The 17,069-nt window shown below is 42.7% G+C and overlaps 1 protein-coding gene across 4 annotated transcripts in view; it reads left to right on the top strand.

The window, feature by feature from the left end:
* Nucleotides 1-1,235, top strand: part of Pcgf5 (polycomb group ring finger 5) — a 106,623-nt gene extending 105,388 nt beyond the window's left edge. For all 4 annotated transcript variants that reach the window (XM_057778163.1, XM_057778166.1, XM_057778164.1 and 1 more), the window contains one exon: nt 642-1,235. In XM_057778163.1, coding sequence (XP_057634146.1) covers nt 642-689 — 48 coding nt within the window. In that variant the 3' untranslated portion in view covers nt 690-1,235. The remainder of the gene's footprint in view (nt 1-641) is intronic.
* Nucleotides 1,236-17,069: the final 15,834 nt, after the last annotated feature.

Genomic DNA, 17,069 nt, shown 5'->3' with positions numbered 1-17,069 from the left:
AGGCGGAGAGAGAGAGTGGCCCTTACCTCCATCTGCAAGAGGTCCTTCTCTCCCCAGGACTGTGTTGGGTACCTGGGTGCCAGAGCCTTTGTACCGAGAACAGCACCAAGGACAATGAAAGCTTTTAGTTACATCATCCAATAGCTGTGAACACTATATCATATTGAACGGAGGCAGTCACCATTCCATGTAACAGTTAGGTACATGTCTTCAATACTGCCAAAGACCATTTCAAAATAGATCTTAAATACTAAAGGAAGGGGGTATCAAATGTTTTAGCAATATTGTGGAAATTCCAGTTTTACCCATTCGCAGAATAGGGTCTCTTACTCTTGTGTGGTTCAGTGGGTTTTCACCAGCAGTAGCCATGGGAGAATTCAAGGCTCAAATGCTCAGCCCACAGAGTTGCTGGTGGGGTGCAGCATATAGTCCTCCCTAGGCCCTCCACAGGAAGGGAGGGGAGGGAAAGGAGGAAGGGAGGGAGAGGTACCGATACTAATTTAAATGACAATCTAAATTTTAACTTTTGTAATTACAATTATCAGTCAGTATAAATTATAATCCCAAGTTCTTCAGAGCTTTTCTGTATAAACTCTTTTTCTCATGTAAACACAGTCTTACTCATACTTTCTTTTTTATAGTCGTACCCTATGGTATTGCAGTACCGACCAAGAATTGATTTTGGGTAGGCCGAGGGGCCCAGACTGCACGGAAGGAACCCTGCACTGTTTGTTTACTCGTCGACAGATTGCACAGTGACGGTGTGTGGACTCGAGAGACACAGTCTGATTGTCAGCATGCACATAAGGCATCGTCTGTCTCGAAATTGTCAGTTTCCTTCATGTTGTTTCTCTTAGGAGCAATCCAAGTGCCCTTCTGCTACTGACCATCTGCATAAGATACTCGTCTCGTCTCACAGTGTGCAAGGCACGGCTGGACTCGGTTAGGTGTGCAGCCGTGACTCTGCTTTCTCAATATTTTGCTTGCCTGTTGCAAGATTGTTGTAATGTTAATTACACTAGTAAAATGGCTCAATCCTTGTGATGTTGCAGTTTTCACATACTTAATACTTTTATTCTTGTTAAAATAGAGTACTGTACAAGAACCTAGTATAATTATATCTTGAAATTATTTTGTATAAGAATATATTTAGAAAAGTGGTTTCTGAACCACTGTCCTATTCTTGGTAAACTTTTATGTAAAAAAGAATAAACAGCCAAAAAAAAAAAAAAAAACCAAAATACCAGCTCATTCTTGAGTGTAAGTCCTTTTGTGAAGAATCCCAGTTATCTTTTGACCAGAGCACATTACAGTGTGAGATACCCTGAAATGTCTGGGTAGTCTCTGCCATTGCACAGGAAGGCATATTAGCCCTTCACATTGAAAACATATATGATTTGGACAACTGAGCAGCTGATCATACTGACTTCTAATAAATTAATGTGTGAATATGTTGACGTCTGTTACTATCTTAGGGAAGTGGGTGTTGCTTTACAAAACTCCATTAGTTGTCTGGCCCATGTTGTGTGCATCATTGCATTGTTGACGCCGTTCTATGAAAGTATCGTTTCTTCCAAGTTGTCCTTAGGTGTGTGTTGTGGCATGCAGAGGGTTATGTATGATGGTTTTAAATACTAAGATGTTAGGTAATATTCGCTCATTTATGGATTTCCAAAATCTCAAATTACTTATCCAGATTGTTAGCTGCACAGCACATTTCCAAACCATATGCACAAAACAAAATAAATGCCATGTAGTAGATAAATATTCTAACCAAAATTAGTGATTTGGGGTAGTTTATTAAGTTACTGTAGTAAACAGGAGAAGTGGGATTGTTGTTTTAACTGTGAGTGCATTAAAGGTGGGTGTACCAGAAGTGAGAACCATGATGGTGTACTTGATGTTGGCAATTTGGTTCCATCTTCCATTCATTTTAAAATTAGCCTGAAAGTCAGGTCCTCTGTTACCTTATTACATGAGTAACATTTTAGATCTTGTAAAATACATAGTTGGAAAAGAAAACTGTGGAATATGTCAGTTGGTTGCTTTGAAACAAGTTCACTTCTGAGGGGTGGGGAAACTAGGGGACATGACTGGTGTTAGAAATCTGACAAGAGCACTGTGTGTTCACACTTCATTTTTAAGATGTGAACACAGGTGCTCTATGTTTTCCAGCAAAATATTTCATAAGCTAATGCTTTCTGGATTCCAGAGTGCGCCATAGAAATAAAACATACAGCCCTAAGAAATAACAAAGTGCAACTCAATCTTGGCGTATTTTATAATATAAAAGTTTAAAAGTTTGGGATTATTTTTCCTTTTATCTTTTTTCAAAAAGTGTATTAAAGTTCGCTGCGTTAGAAGACCACAGCATCTTTAACTTCATCTTGTTAGACTGGCTGTTCCTGGAAGAACTCACAAGCAGGGTTTAAAAGGCAGTTCATTTACTCTAAAGTTTAGAGACAATCATTATACTTGACAAAAAAAAAACTGAATTTATTATCTAACTATAGAAATGATTTTGACATTTTATAAAACCTAGGTGTCCCTAAAAAAATTTTAAATGTCACGTTTAGATAAGTGTATTTTAAACATGGAGGTTAGTTATAATAAACTTAAGTCAAAATCAATTTTGAAAGCCACACGCTGACTCAGCTGTTTGGCTCCCCAACCAAAACTTAAGGCCATAGGTGAATTAAATATATAAGATTACTTTAAATTTTGCTAGTTGCCTGACATGTTACGACTATTTTCCAAGGGATACATAGGAAACAGTTAATAAAACAGCCGTATTGTAAAAATTCATTTAATGTTATGCATTGATGTTTTCACTGAGATGCAATAGAGTATGTGCCAAAGCACACCATTAAGGACGACTGATGTCACATGTTAACATGAGTAATGTGGTATTGCTGGTGGAATCTGGCTTTTTCAGCCGCCTCCTCTGGTACATCAGCCAAGTGTGGAACATTTCCTTGTCTGGTGTGACACGTACCCGCTGTGGGAAACATGAGCAGGCACTGTTTGTGGCCAGCTTTACATGTACAGGGTTTTTTTTAGCATGACCCTGTGTATTTAAATAATCTTCAGGAATAGCACTCTGGATCTATACACTTAAGAATAAATGAACATTATTCTTCAATCTGTTGTTCCTTAAGCAATAAACTAAAGAATTCTGCTCCAGAAAAGATTTTAACTGTTTTACCTGCCTTAAAAATCAGACATAAAGAGACCAAGGAATCTTGGGTATAAAAATGCCTGTGGTCTGTAAGAATCTCTTTAAATTGCAGTAATCATATCAGTTAATAGAGAAATGAAAACGTCCTTTTCCAAGCTTAAAAAATAAACTAAAAGGCTCATTGATGAGGTTATATTGAGATTTGGGTATCGAGAATAACGTTTTTTGGGAGATCTTACATATTCCTTATTCACCAAGCATCTGCCCCATACTAGTGTGCCTCACAGGACAAATGCAGTGAGCACAGAAGAAAGAACCCAGTGTGTTAGATAATGTTGTGAACCGCTAAGCTTTACTATTTAAAAGAAAGTGCCTCATTGCTAAAGTGCATTTCTGTTTTAGGTTTCCTGCATAAGTCTCCAGTTATCTATATCTGTCTCATAACTGGTTTCATATCTAAACGGGCACTTAACAAGCTAAAGTAGTCTTTTTAGAAAGAGTTTTATAAGAATATAGGTATCACCAAAGACGTTTTATTGTTAGTAACCATGTTGGAAAGAGTTTGGACAGTTGAAGGATGGGAACTGTTAGACTGTGACATCGCTTACTGAAGTACTGCCCATGATGCACGGCGGTGAGATTTCAGGGTGGGGCGGGTCAAGTGTCTCCCAGCCAGCATATTCCCCTTCAGGTGTGTGCACCTTTGTTTCAGCACCATGCAGTGGATCTTAGAAAATCCTCAAGTGTGAGGAAGAAAGAAATACCGTCCCCATGAAAATGGGTGAAATACATACTTAGAAAATTTAGATTTTTAAATTTTAAGACACCTTTTGTTCCATGGAGGTGGCCTGAAGGAAATTATGCCCGTTTAGCTCCGGGCTTCTTGGTAGACATGCTTTAGTAGAAGTGCCGATGGGCCTGCCTGTGTAGGACATACATAGTACATCCTACTGGATTTACAGAAGCACTTTTGCTATTTTGAAAAGTGAAATTCTCCAAGGGCCTGTGATTGTCTTTTCTTTAAAAGTGACTTTCTTAGCAGTTACTTTATTGTTATTAAACTTAGCCATGTGGCAAAATTTTGACAAAAAGCACTGAAAAATGTTTCAGCACGCCATTCTTTTTCTGGGGTTGTTGGTCTGCTCTGCGCCACCACTAAGGTAAAATCTGCCTGAGGTAGACCAACTGCAGAGTGGATGAAACTGCCCCACGGTCCTGTGTAGTCTGGTCTGCAAGCACTGTGCAACTGAGCCATCCATATCCCTCATCCATTCCTCTGGTTGGATAAGGAATTCTCTAGAAATCTGTGCTTTATATCAGTGAAACATAAGTCTGAATTTGCCAAAACTTCTGGGTTAGAATCATAATGTCCTGAAATGCTGTTCCAGTTGTTTACCGTGTGTAAATCCTCTGGAGAACAGTAAGGGACGTCCGTGGTGCATCTGCTGGGTCCTGCTTCATGGGAGCCTGAACAGATCTCTAGAGACCAGACGCCCTTCAGAGCACAGAATCACCACAGGGTTGGGTTTACTTGATGGGCTTTGCCCCAGTGTGTTTTGATTGAAAACATGAGATTAAGATAAAATGTCCTTAGTGGCTTTCATTGGATTAAGTTGTAGTGTTTCTCAGGTCATTTGAAAGTCCTTTTCCTGGAACATGATTTTCACAAATAGTAAGTTTACACCATATTTTCTAGTAGAATTAAAATATTTGGGCACTTTTTCAGAAAATGATATAATTTTCTGAAAATTAAATATTTCAAAAGAATTGCTTTAAATTCTCATGCAGATGTCTCTGTCCTCCGCCCACCTTTCCATGATTCAAAATGGCGGCTTTCCAGGAAGGTGTTTATCTTAATTGTCTTTGACTCTAGAATCAAGGGTAACACAGGTGTGTTAACTACCAGGCCTAGCTTTCTTCGGTCTTGTAGCGCTTACTAGAAAGCCAGCTGTAGCACACATGGGGACATCTCCACAGTCTGGTGTATTGACATGGGACCAGGAGCGGCTCCTCTGCACATGGGCATGTCTGGAGGTCACCCTAGCACTGTGGAAGACCGGCTTTCTTTTGCAGTCTTTTTCAGAATAGGGGTGGGGGTCTAAGTGTCCTTACGAAGCTGTGGTCTAGGACAAGAATGTGGGGGGAGGGGTGTGTGTTCCTTCACTTTGCTGTGCCTGGCAGCTCAACAGCGATCATTTCTTAGAATAGCCCTCGCGGTAAATCTAGCACAGAATAGATTGTAGAGTTATGTTGCTAATTTTATTTTGAAATACGAAATATTTTAAGCTTTTTGTCAAAAGTGGTAACATCTTAATACAAATAAAAACCTTTTTGTGGTTGTAAGATTTAGCTTATGAATCATTCAAATTGAAGTGAAAGAGTTGCCAGGTCATTGTTAATGACTTAGTCTATTAAGAATCTATGTATTTTTGTAAAGGAAAAGCACTTGTAGATATTTAATCAGAACAAGGTCTATGTCTGTTTCGCAGAAAGAAAATGCTGCTTAGAGATTCTCTTTAAATATTTTTTATTTTTGTGCTCATGTATTTTCTGTTAATCTATGGAATGTTCTGTACAAAACTGTATGACTGTACTGTTGAGCTGGATAGTTTTTGTTGTTTTTTTAAATTCTGGGCTTAGCCATGTATATTTGACCATGTTGAAAATAGTATCTTTGTTATTAAATTTTTGATTGCATATTTATTGCTTGTCTGTTTAGTGTTACTTGGTATAGACTACTACCTCTGTTAAAAAACGTTCCTTTAAGTCGTTTGCATAGCAAATTTTACTGAGATTTATTGAGTATTTGAGATTATAAATAAGTGTTACGGAACGTTTCTGAAGATGTGTCTGCCCCTTAACTAGTACCTCAGGTATCTACATGCACATGCCAAATTATTCAAACCCAGGGAGTCTCCAGAAAAGGTAATTATGGATCAAAGACTCAAGAGATTTGAAAGACTTTCCTCCACCAGTTAGAGAACTTGACTTTGAACATTCCTGAACTGGTGGGTCGGTTGGTTGGTTGGTTGGGTCGTTGGAGGTGGGGTTTATTCGGTTTTCTTTGTTTTTTGCTTTTCTTAAGGCCTTAAAAGCAGTGCTTAATAACCTATGTGTTACAATCGCTGCTAACACAAAGCTTGACTTGTCTTTAGGTATTATACCTAATTTCAACCCTTCTATGTCTGGTGACAGTGCAGGGTTTACAAAAAGTTATGATAAGGATGACAACAGTGACTGTTGTGGTATGCCTAGTGTCATTCTTAAGTCTCTTGTGTATTAACTTGTTTGGTTCTGATAGCAGCCCTCTTAAGATAAGTTCTGTTAGTAACCTCATTCACTATACAAGGAAAGAAACTCAGGCATGTGGGACTTGTGGTCCCTAGCCAGAGTTCACAAAGTCAGAGGACGTAGGCTTATGTCGTCTGACTCCGGTGTCTTTGGGGTCATCTTTTAGCTATGTTTCATTGCACCCTGCATGCCATTAGCTTCAGAATTCTCGTTAGGCTAAAGACAGACCTCTGAGTCAGAAAGGCGGGAAGGCTTTTTCCCTGTGCTCCACTGATGTTCGTGGATTCTGAAGGTAGCAAGACAGCCCAGGCCCTCAGTATGTTGAGATGCAGCTGGATTCGGCCTCCTGCCTCTTATCTCTACTTTCACCATGGATGCTCAGAATGGGAAAGAGCAGGAAGGATCCTGCACAGGGAGTACGTGGACTATGGCACACTTCATCCTCCTTGCATGGCATTGGCCAGAAGCTGGGAGGACTAACTAGAGGACCTGGTAAAGCCATGGCCAAGCAGGAGAACACATTCAGCACAAATGGATAAATGTTTCACTTTCTGCACTTGCATTCGAGAGAGGAGGTCATAGTTTACGTGGGACTTCACAATGTTCTTGTCAACACAGGCTTGGCTGTTACCTCTAGTTTAGAAGGATATGGAGGGTCTTGTGCGTGGGCTGTACCTGGGGAGTTCAACTTTTTATGTATCTGGGAATTTACAGGTGATATTTTCTGGAAACCAAGTCAAAAAGGATCCTTAACATTCCAAGTCCTGCCATGGAGTTTAGTGCCAGGATAGCTATCCTAGAGACGAGATGGGAATCGTGTCCATTAAGGCTAAGTGACACAGTGAAGGAAACTGTCTTGTTTGTTCAAACTAACCTCACTGGGCAGACCCACTCTTCACAGGCGACTGGGGGTTCCTGTTTCTTCAGACCTCAAGATCTCCTTATGAACCCATTCCCCCTGCTCAGCCCTACTCCTTTAAGCTCCCCACACCCGGGTCCTCACCCTATAAAGTTGTCCTCAGACAGCACCCTGTTCCTCTCAACAAGACCTCCTCCAAGCCCTGCCCAGAACAGCCAGCATCCCCTCTCACAGCTCCATCCACCCTCCAAGGCTGGTGACAACCATTTGGCCTTGCTCATCCCAAACCCACAAACTTCCTTTGGAGTCCTGTTCATCTAACAGAAGCACACTCCTTACCTGCTCACCTGGTGAATCCCTGCCCTTATCAAGCCCCAGCCTCCCCCCCCCCCCCCGCCCCGGAGCCTCTGTGGAAATGGCAGGGTTGCAGCATCCTGCTTCCACAAAGCCGGTCCCTCCTTGAAGAGGACTCTCCTAGGCAGCCTGCACCCCTGTGTAACTTTCTGCTGCTCCTACAAGCCTGCGTCCTGTAAGACAGGCTCTTTCTGATTCTCTGTACCCTCACTAAACAGCATAGCCCTTTCTCCCTGAACTCTGTTCCTTCTTAGGAAGCCCTGTTCCACTCCAGAAACTCTGTCCTGGAGAAGTTGCGTCCCTGCTGTAAACCACTGGTCAGCCATAGAAGCCAGGCAGTGGTATCACACACCTTTAATCCCAGCACTCGAGAGACAGAGGCAGATGGATCTCTTGAGTTTAAGGCCACCCTAGGCTATACGAGATTGAATCTGTCTAAAAAAAAGAAACAGAGCTTATACAAAGATGATTCCAGCACTTGGGATCCCATACCTTTAATCCCAGCACTAGGGAGGTGGAGACAGGAGTGATAGAGCTGGGCGGAGAGAGGAATATAAGGCCGGAGGAGACAGGCGCTTAGATGCAGTTTGAGGGTTTGTAGAGACAGAATCGCCTCTTCGATCTGAGCATTGGTCCAGAGGTAAGGACTTTCTAGCGGCTGGCCACTCTATTTCTCTGATCTTCAACATTAACCCCTATATCTGACTCTGGGTTTTTTATTATTAATACTCAGCTGTGGGCTTTCCTGGAATTTCCTTTTAAGTTGGATTTATAAGGCCATCCATTGTAAGGTGATACACTGCATCTACTCACAGATCCCCGCACCCCCTTCTGAAACTGCTGCCCCTTCTTCAAAGCGTGGCTGCTCCATAGAGCTTCCATCTCCTTATATAGCGCTGTCTCCTAATCCCCCAACTGACTTGAACATAGCCTACAGAGTCCCAGACCTCCTGCGTGGCCTGGATCCTTCTAGAAGGCCCTGGTCACATGTATGCCCTAGGTCCATCCTTATAAGCTTCACTTATTCTACAAACCTTTCCAGCTCCCTAGGAAGCCTTTGTTCCTTCTGGACAGCTTTCACCTGCTACAAACTCCCGTGCTTCCTAGGAAGTTCTGTACTCCTCTAGATTATCCAAGTTGAAGGAGTGCAAAAGTATGCCACATCTTTATCTTCAGTATGTACAGCAGGAATGGAGAGAAGGTTAAGAGTAGTTTCTGCTCTTCCAGAGGACCTGGTTTCAGTTTCCAGAATCCACCTTTTGTGGCTCACAACTGCCTGAAACTCCAGCTCCGGGAACCCAGTGCTCTCTTCTGGCCTCAATGGGCACTTCACTTACATGCATAAACCCAAACTCAGGTACACATATACACATAATTAAAAATAAGAATTTTAAATTAAAAGCTACAACAATGTAAACGAGATGTTTGCTTTTCTATCTTGCTGCACCAGGATGCAAGCTACATGCAAGCAATGGCCTTATCTCTTTCCACGGTCATATGCCTTATGATTAGAACAGGGACAGTCACATAGCATTTAGTACAAAGTTTTTAGCAAGAGAAAAATCTATACTTAAATGTTTTTAAACTCTTTGAGAACTTCATACAATGTATTTTGATCATATTCACCTCTAACTCCCAGATCTCCCTACATTCCTCTCTCTCAACTCTGTGTTCTGTGTGTGTGTCTGTCTGTGTGATTTAATGACCCACTGATTCCAATTTGTGTTGTCCACATACTTGATGGGGTGCCATCCATTGGAGTGTAGTCCACCTATCAGGGTCTGTGGCCCTAACCCAGACATCATCAGCTGTCCATAGCTCCTTATCACACAGTACCGGAATGGTGACGGCTTGATCTTGGGCAGGGTCTGTAAGTTCATACGAGCAGCTGCTCTGTTGTGCTCAGAAGGCACCATTTGCTCCAGTCTTACGACGGCTCTATCGTTAAAAAAAATATATCTATCTTAACAAATTTATCATTGTCATCCCTCTCATCATTCCTGGGTCTTTATTGTTAAACTGAAGAATCCGAAATTCTCTGCCTCCATTGTAGTGGGCCCTGAATTGAGGTTGCCATTCCCTATGTCATGGGTTCTTATGATAAAGGGGTAGAAAAACCACAAGCCTAAAAAACAAATTAAAATTATCAAACGATAAAGTTTTATGTAACAAAGCAAGAGTTTTTATTCTTAAGAAGTCTGGATGCCAGTTTATAGTTAACTCATTCAAACCGTGAGCTACCACAAAAGAACGTTTGACTAATGCCAAGCAACAAACAAAGGCAAAAGCACGTGCTGTCTGTCAGCCCTGTCATGACTGTTTACAAAAGCATTCAATCTATTTAGGAGAAAGAAACAAAACCACCAGGACATAATAGATTACAGTTTAGACAAAAAGATCTTCAAAAATTAATATTCACTAAATGCTACTCTGTAGCTGCTGGTATGTTTGGGGGAGATGCTAGGACACACACCTACCACTGAACACTTCTTTACAACTTCCTTCTTGTGTTGCTGGAGAATGAAGTCACATCCAGGGGGTGCCCTTGGTCTAAAGGATACATCATGGGACTCAAGCTAAAGTGTGAGGGTATGGTATAGAGAGAAAGCACTCAAGCCTGAGGACCTCGGTGTTTACAGGTTTCTGCTTTGGGGACAAGCAGGAAAAGGAGACTTCAGGGATGTGTCAGACCCCGCATCACCTGGACAAAATGGGTTTAGGAATGGTCGCCTCCTACAGGTTTTAGTTATGAATTCGATTGCCCCTGTTTTCCCTTTTTATAGTTGACTAACAAGTAGATTCCTATAGGGGTCAGGAAACAGTGCCTACCTGAAAGATGAGTGAGTCCTCAATAGAAAAGTGCAGGCACATTTTAATCCCTATTTAGATTCAAGAAAATTTGCTAATTTAACTGCTAGAAACTAATGTAAATAAAATGTGAATGACTATGTTAGTATTGACTCCTTTATGCTTATTATCTATATTTACAAAGGAAATCTATCATCTTTGCCTTAATCTACAATGATAGCTTAATGTCATTTCTTGCAATGTAGGTGAAAGTTACTTCTTCAATGTTCATAGAAGTGTTTCTTATGAATAGAAAGGTTATAGCTGAATTCCACAGGACTTGAAGAATGGAGAATGTAAACTTTCACTTTTAGTTCATTCTACTGTGTGTTGTTGAATTTGTTTCAAAGATTGGGAAAGCCCCTGGTTCCCTGCAGTAGCTAGCATTGCCCTAGAAGCCCCTGGTTCCCTGCAGCATCTAGCATTGTCCCAGAAACCCCCTGGTTCCCTGCAGCATCTGGCATTGCCTCCAGAAACCCCTGGTTCCCGGCAGTAGCTAGCATTGCCTCCAAAGCCCCTGGGTTCCCTGCAGTAACTAACATTGCTTAGGTGGCCCTGGTTCCTTGCAGCAGCTGGTATTGCCCCAGAAGCCCCTGGGTTCCCTGCAGTAGTTAGCATTGCCTCCAAAGCCCCTGGTTCCCATTTCCTGCTTCTTACTGCTAGGGATTGTGACCTCTCTCTCTAATGGTTCCTCATAAAAGCACCCTGATGGGGTAACAACATCTCAATTCCAAGCTTTGCTGGCCAAATGGAAAGCATACAGGGGACGTTTGCCAAGAGAAAACAATCTACACCATAAAGAAGGCTAATCATAGACTGGAAAGATTCTTGGAATGAGAAAGAGGAAGTGATTATCAAATTTTAAGCAATGTGTTGCTGTGCCCATGAAGGCATACACAAAATAAACCAGATATGGGTGGACTAGAATCCAGGCTCTGTGGTCAGAGACCAGGGTCTGCACCTTCTCTGCCACTGACTTCAGCTAATCTGCCTCTCACACTCTCAGTTTCCTTATTTATAATTGATAAGCCACAAATGCAGTGTTACTATGAAAAGTATGTGAACGTCCTCCATTAAAAATAGTTACTATCTTTTTATAACATACCTATGCTGTTTAGAGAAATAAGACATTATAAAATAACACACAAATGGAAATTATTAATCCTTATTTGACAAAGGCTCTGGGCTGCTTTATGTGATAGTTAATGGAAATTCTTAACATGAATGATTCAAAAACAGAATCAATGCTAGTTGGGTATTAAACCTAAAACAGCCACTGTTTATTCCTCCCCAAATGTGTGGGTCTCTTCCAAATGCCCAGAATGCATAAGAACCATTGCCTCTCTTCTCTCTCTGTGGTCAGAATTCTTCCATGTCTAGTACTTGAATAGAGAAAACTCAAAGAACAGCGCAAGCCTTTAGTGCCCCCACTAAGCTGCGGGAGGAAGGTGACTTAAACACAGAGCTTTTAATGGGGCTGTCCCAGCGTTAGTGCTTTAAAGTCCAAGAACGCCCTCGGTCCCATGCAAACTGGAAATGGAGCCCCCTCTTCCAGGGGCCTGGCTTCCTTCTATTGATGGCATTCAACTCTACCTCAAAGACAGTGGTGATTCCTTCTTTTGGTAGAGTTATTATTTGACACTCATGAGGTTTTTCTTTCAGATGTTATAGAGAAAAGTGCACACAACACAAATGAAAGAAGAGTGGAATTACCTCCATCCGTAACTGGGCCAGAATTCAGATGATGTGCAGAGCTTATAGAAAAGTGTGTGTGTGTGTGTGTGTGTGTGTGTGTGTGTGTGTGTGTGTGTGCGCACGCATCTGAGGGCTTTGCTAGCCATATATGTGCTCATGTGGAGGAGGGCGAGAGGGAAGGGAGAGAGAAGGAGGCTGGGAGATAAGAGTATAGTTGAGAAATCTGATCTGAGCGGGAGTCCCAAGAAAATGGAGGAAAACGGAGTCAGTTATAGATCGGAAGTTGAATCACGCAGTTCCTCAGCCCCGGCCTGTAGGGGGCGCAATCAACCCGCAATAGTTCTATTGCCTTTAGAGGGAAACAGAAGCAGATCTGTCTTCCAGGTGTAAAAAGAAGGGAGGTAGGGCTGGGATATTTACACTCAGAGGCCAGCCTGAAGGTCCCTGTAAACCCGGCTGCCAGAGGCACCTCAACCTGCTAAGACTAAAGTGCTTTATCACCTTAGCTTTGCCAATGTCCTTTACCTCGGAAAGAATGAGAATCATCATTCCAGCAGCCAGTCTCTGGCAGACCTGCACCATCAGGCGAAAGAACTCTGAAAGCTTGCCAAGAGCAGAGATGGTATGGCCTGGCCTCCGTGAAACTGAGTGGTTTCCCTGTCAACTGGCTGCATTCACAGAGCTGGCTGGGGGGGGGGGGGGGGAGCATGTGGACACGGCAGAATTGGAGCCTCTGGGACACCTGCTCGCATGAATGAGGAGCTGATTGCTGATTGCAGCTCCCTGCTGATTGATGTGCATTTGTTCCGTTTGAAACACTTTGTAAAAAGCATGGTTCCTAAATAAGAGAATTTTGTGTGGGCACAGGGAACATTGAGGGCAAGATTCCAAAACCCCTAGGTGGGTGAGCCTTCTTTTTCTGCAACAATGGGCCACGGAAAGAAGAAGGATGACTTCCTGCAGCTCCAGTAATCTAGGAACACCCTTGGGAAAGCGTCAGCGTTCCCGTGTCTGTATCCCACTGCTGGCAATCGACTACAGGAACTGGAAGCAGAGCCGCAGCCGGTGTTATCATTATCCCCGTGTGGCCTCGGAACAACCCACTTGACATCGAGACCTTGGTTTCCTCGCCATCAGGGTAGGTGTCCGATCCCCAGGAGACAGAGCTGCAGGCTGTGGGCTGCCGGATATGTGTGCTGGGAACCAAACAGCAGCCATCTTCAAGAGCAGCAAGTGTTCTTAACTGTTGAGCCATCTCTCCAACCCTCTCATGTCTTTCTTAAACATGAGAATTTTAGTAGATATTCTCAAAGAGTGAGTTTTATATTTTCTTAGTAGAATTTTTATTGAATTACAATGAGCACAATACATACCCAGAACTATACAATTATGACTATGACTTGCACAGACCTCAGCGACAGAGGACTGTGGATCAGAATAGAGCAGAGCCCAGGTGGTGGCAGGAGGCAAGCAGCGTTCTCCTTCTTCGGGACTTAGAAGGAAGCATCATCTTTAAAGGGAAACAGGCATCAAATGTGGTATAGCGACATAATAACGGTTATATACGAAAAGTCCCCAGCCAATATTATACTGAGTAGGGGAAAATTGAATGTATTTCTTCGAAATTCTGGAACGAAACAATATCCATGATCAGCAATACCATTCACTATAGTGCTTAAAGCTTTAGCCAGGATAATAAGGCAAATAAAAGAAAGAGGATATTAACAGGGGAAGGAAAGGCCAAGTTATCCTTAATTGCAAATATGATCCTGCACTTAGAAAACTCTAAAGACAGCACGTGGCTGGAGGTGTGACTGGATGGCAAAGTGCTTGCCTCCATCCATGAGGCCCTGGCTTCCCTCTCTAGCATCGAAACCAACCCCACTAAAGACGTGTCCAATTGATAGGCAAATTTGACAAAGTAGCAGGGCGCAAAACCTGGAAGATAACCTTCTAATTTTTGTCAAATAAGCAAACAGTAATTTACCCGCAGGGCCTTCCAGCAAACCTCTGTTCACCAGCACTGTGATACCGACTCCTATCAGAATCTCTCCAGACACCGACGGCTGTTCTTCTTGGTCCCCTGTAAGACCAAGTAACAACCACTGAAACAGTATTTCCACTATGAAAAGTAGAAAGCAGCTTTAATCCTGCCTGACCCTTGGGTTCCTCATGTCAGACTCCAAGAAGCAATTTGCAGCTGCAGGAAGGACGAAGCCTCTTCACCGGTCCACCAGTCCTTCAGAGCTACTACCCAGTACTGAAGGTGACAAGGGTCACAGTTGCTCTCATTCCCGTGTAACCTGTCTCATACTACATTTCTCTTTTCCCTATATTTAGACGTTGGGATAATTTTCTGCTTTATAAAACTAACTTTTTAAGCTTGAATATTTCCAAATGATGACCTTTGAATTGACATATATTAAAGGTTCCAAACAGAAAGGATTTGTGTTATCAAAACTCCATTTTCTTCCTCTATTCTCCCAATTTGCCACTTGGGCTATCTGCTCGTCAAGGCCTGTGAGACGGAACAGCGCATGCTTGGCTTGCCACCATCCCTTTTCATCCTGTAGCCTCTGTGGGCACATGATCAAAGTCCTTAGATTCAGCAGATAGCGGCTGGACCAAAATACCACAGATCCTGTTTTGATACATGACTTCTGTCTTGTTAGGGTTTCTACTGCTGTGAAGAGACACCATGACCACTGCAATCCTTATAAAGGAAAACATTTCATCGGGGCTGGCTTACAGTTCCGAAGTTGAGAAGTTCATTATCATCATGGCAGGACACGGCAGCATGCAGGCAGACATGGAGCAGGAGGAGGGGCTGAGAGTTCTACATCTTGAACCGCAGGCAGCGGTAGGAGAGACTGTACTGGATGTAGCCCGAGCATATACCAGACCTCCAAGCCTGACCCCATAGTGGCACACTTCCTTCAACAAGGCCACGCCTCCTAATAATGCCACTCCATATGAGCCAAGCATTCAAACACATTCATCTATGGGGGCCATACTTATTCAAACCACATTCCACTCCCTGGCCCTAGGCTTTCAGCCATAATAACACAATGCAAAATGCATTGAGTCCAACTTCAACAGTCCCCGTAGTCTATCTCAATCACAACAATGTTTAAAAGTTCAATGTCTCTTCTGAGATTCATGCGATCTCTTAACTGTAATCTCCTATAAAATCAAAATTAAAAAGCAGGTTACATACTTCCAGCATATAATGGCACAAAATATACATTACCATTCCAAAATATAGGGAAGGGAGCATAGCAAGGAAATATTGGACCAAAGCAAGACCAAAAACCAACTGAGCAAACTCCAAATTCTGCATCTTCATGTCTGATGTCAAAGACTCTCCACATCTCCAACTCTGTCCAATTTTGTTGACTGCAACACACTTCCCTCTCCTGGGCTGGTTCCACTCCCTTTAGCAGCTCTTCTTGGCAGGCATCACACAGCTCTGGCATCTCCAACATCTCAAAGGTAACCCAGGCTTCTCTTTCACCACCTCACGCCAGAGCCTATCTAGGCCTCCACGTAGGGACACTACGTGACCCCTGACACCTGGCCTCAGCAGCTTTCCCTAGTCATGGAGTGAGATTCCATGTCCCCTTTCTTCTGTCTTTGACTCTACAGTCAGAACCACAAGGCTGAAGTTCCAAGTTCTGCTGCTTGCTGGGTCTGGAACATAACCTCCTTGTTGAATTACATCTTCACCAACTTTCTGTTTTTCATGGTTACCTTCACTGCCTAAGCCTGGCTGTCCTGGAACTCTGTAGACCAGACTGATATAGAATTTATAGATCCACTTGCCTCTGTCTCCAGAATCCTAGGATTAAAGGCACGTACCACCATGCCTGGACCTAAGCTGTTCTTTACTTCTTTTTCACAAGTTGGAAACTTAGCAGGGTGAGGTCTCTTTCCCTGAGGTCACCACTTGCTTTATTCCGTTTCTTAATCTCTTTATCTCCTTGAACACAGGATTTAGCTCCATTCTACTTCCTGGTGCACCTTTTCTCTTTGATCTATACATTTTGTTTTTTCACTTGCTCAGCTCGCTCCTTTTCATTACAAATCTTCATAAGAGTAAACACTAGATAGAGGCTTGGGCTGGTGGGAAAGACATTCATGGGCCCACCAGATGCCATTTGGCTTAGGCAGGTGCTAGCGACCCACAGATGGGTGCCATTATCATGAGCAAATGTGTGGTGGAATGGTGTGGAAGTCCTTCTGTCTATGTGTTGTTTTTATTAGTTAATGAATAAAGAACTGCCTTGAGCCTATGGCAGGGAAGAACAGAACTAACTGGTCTCAGGATGTCCAAGAGGAGTTTCAGTGGGAATTCAGTGATGACGGTGTATCAGAAGGCCTTGAACCAGACCAGTGACTCACTGCAATAAACTGCAATGTCAGTAAAGCTGTTTGGACAAAAGGGTATATACTGTGTGACACAGCTTGGCTCCCAGTGCCACGAGGATGAATGGAGGGGTGTTGGAGAAGTGGGAAAGATGGGGGAGCTAGGAGGGTTTTTGAGTTTGTGGGGGATTTGTTGTTTTTTATGTTATTGTTTGTTTTGTTTTTATTTTATTTTGAGGGGAGGGTGCTGCAAGACTCTCAATAACTCCTTGCAGAGGAACAAATGAAAACAGGCACGCCTGCTTCGCTGCCCAGTCAGCCTGGACTTTGAACACCTCTCTAGTCTCAAAGTTGTTTGCAGTTTACTAACGGTGTACCCGGATGAGAGACATGGAGGTGAGAAATCTGTTTATTTGAAATAGCTCATAATTCACTAAAGTTCTAGTCTTGCTTTTCTTGTCCAGTAGTGTCTGTCAACAT

Source organism: Chionomys nivalis, chromosome 8 (genome assembly GCF_950005125.1).
Source record: "Chionomys nivalis chromosome 8, mChiNiv1.1, whole genome shotgun sequence".
In the NCBI taxonomy this organism is placed as follows: Eukaryota; Metazoa; Chordata; class Mammalia; order Rodentia; family Cricetidae; genus Chionomys; species Chionomys nivalis.
This window is presented reverse-complemented; position numbering and strand designations above follow the sequence as displayed.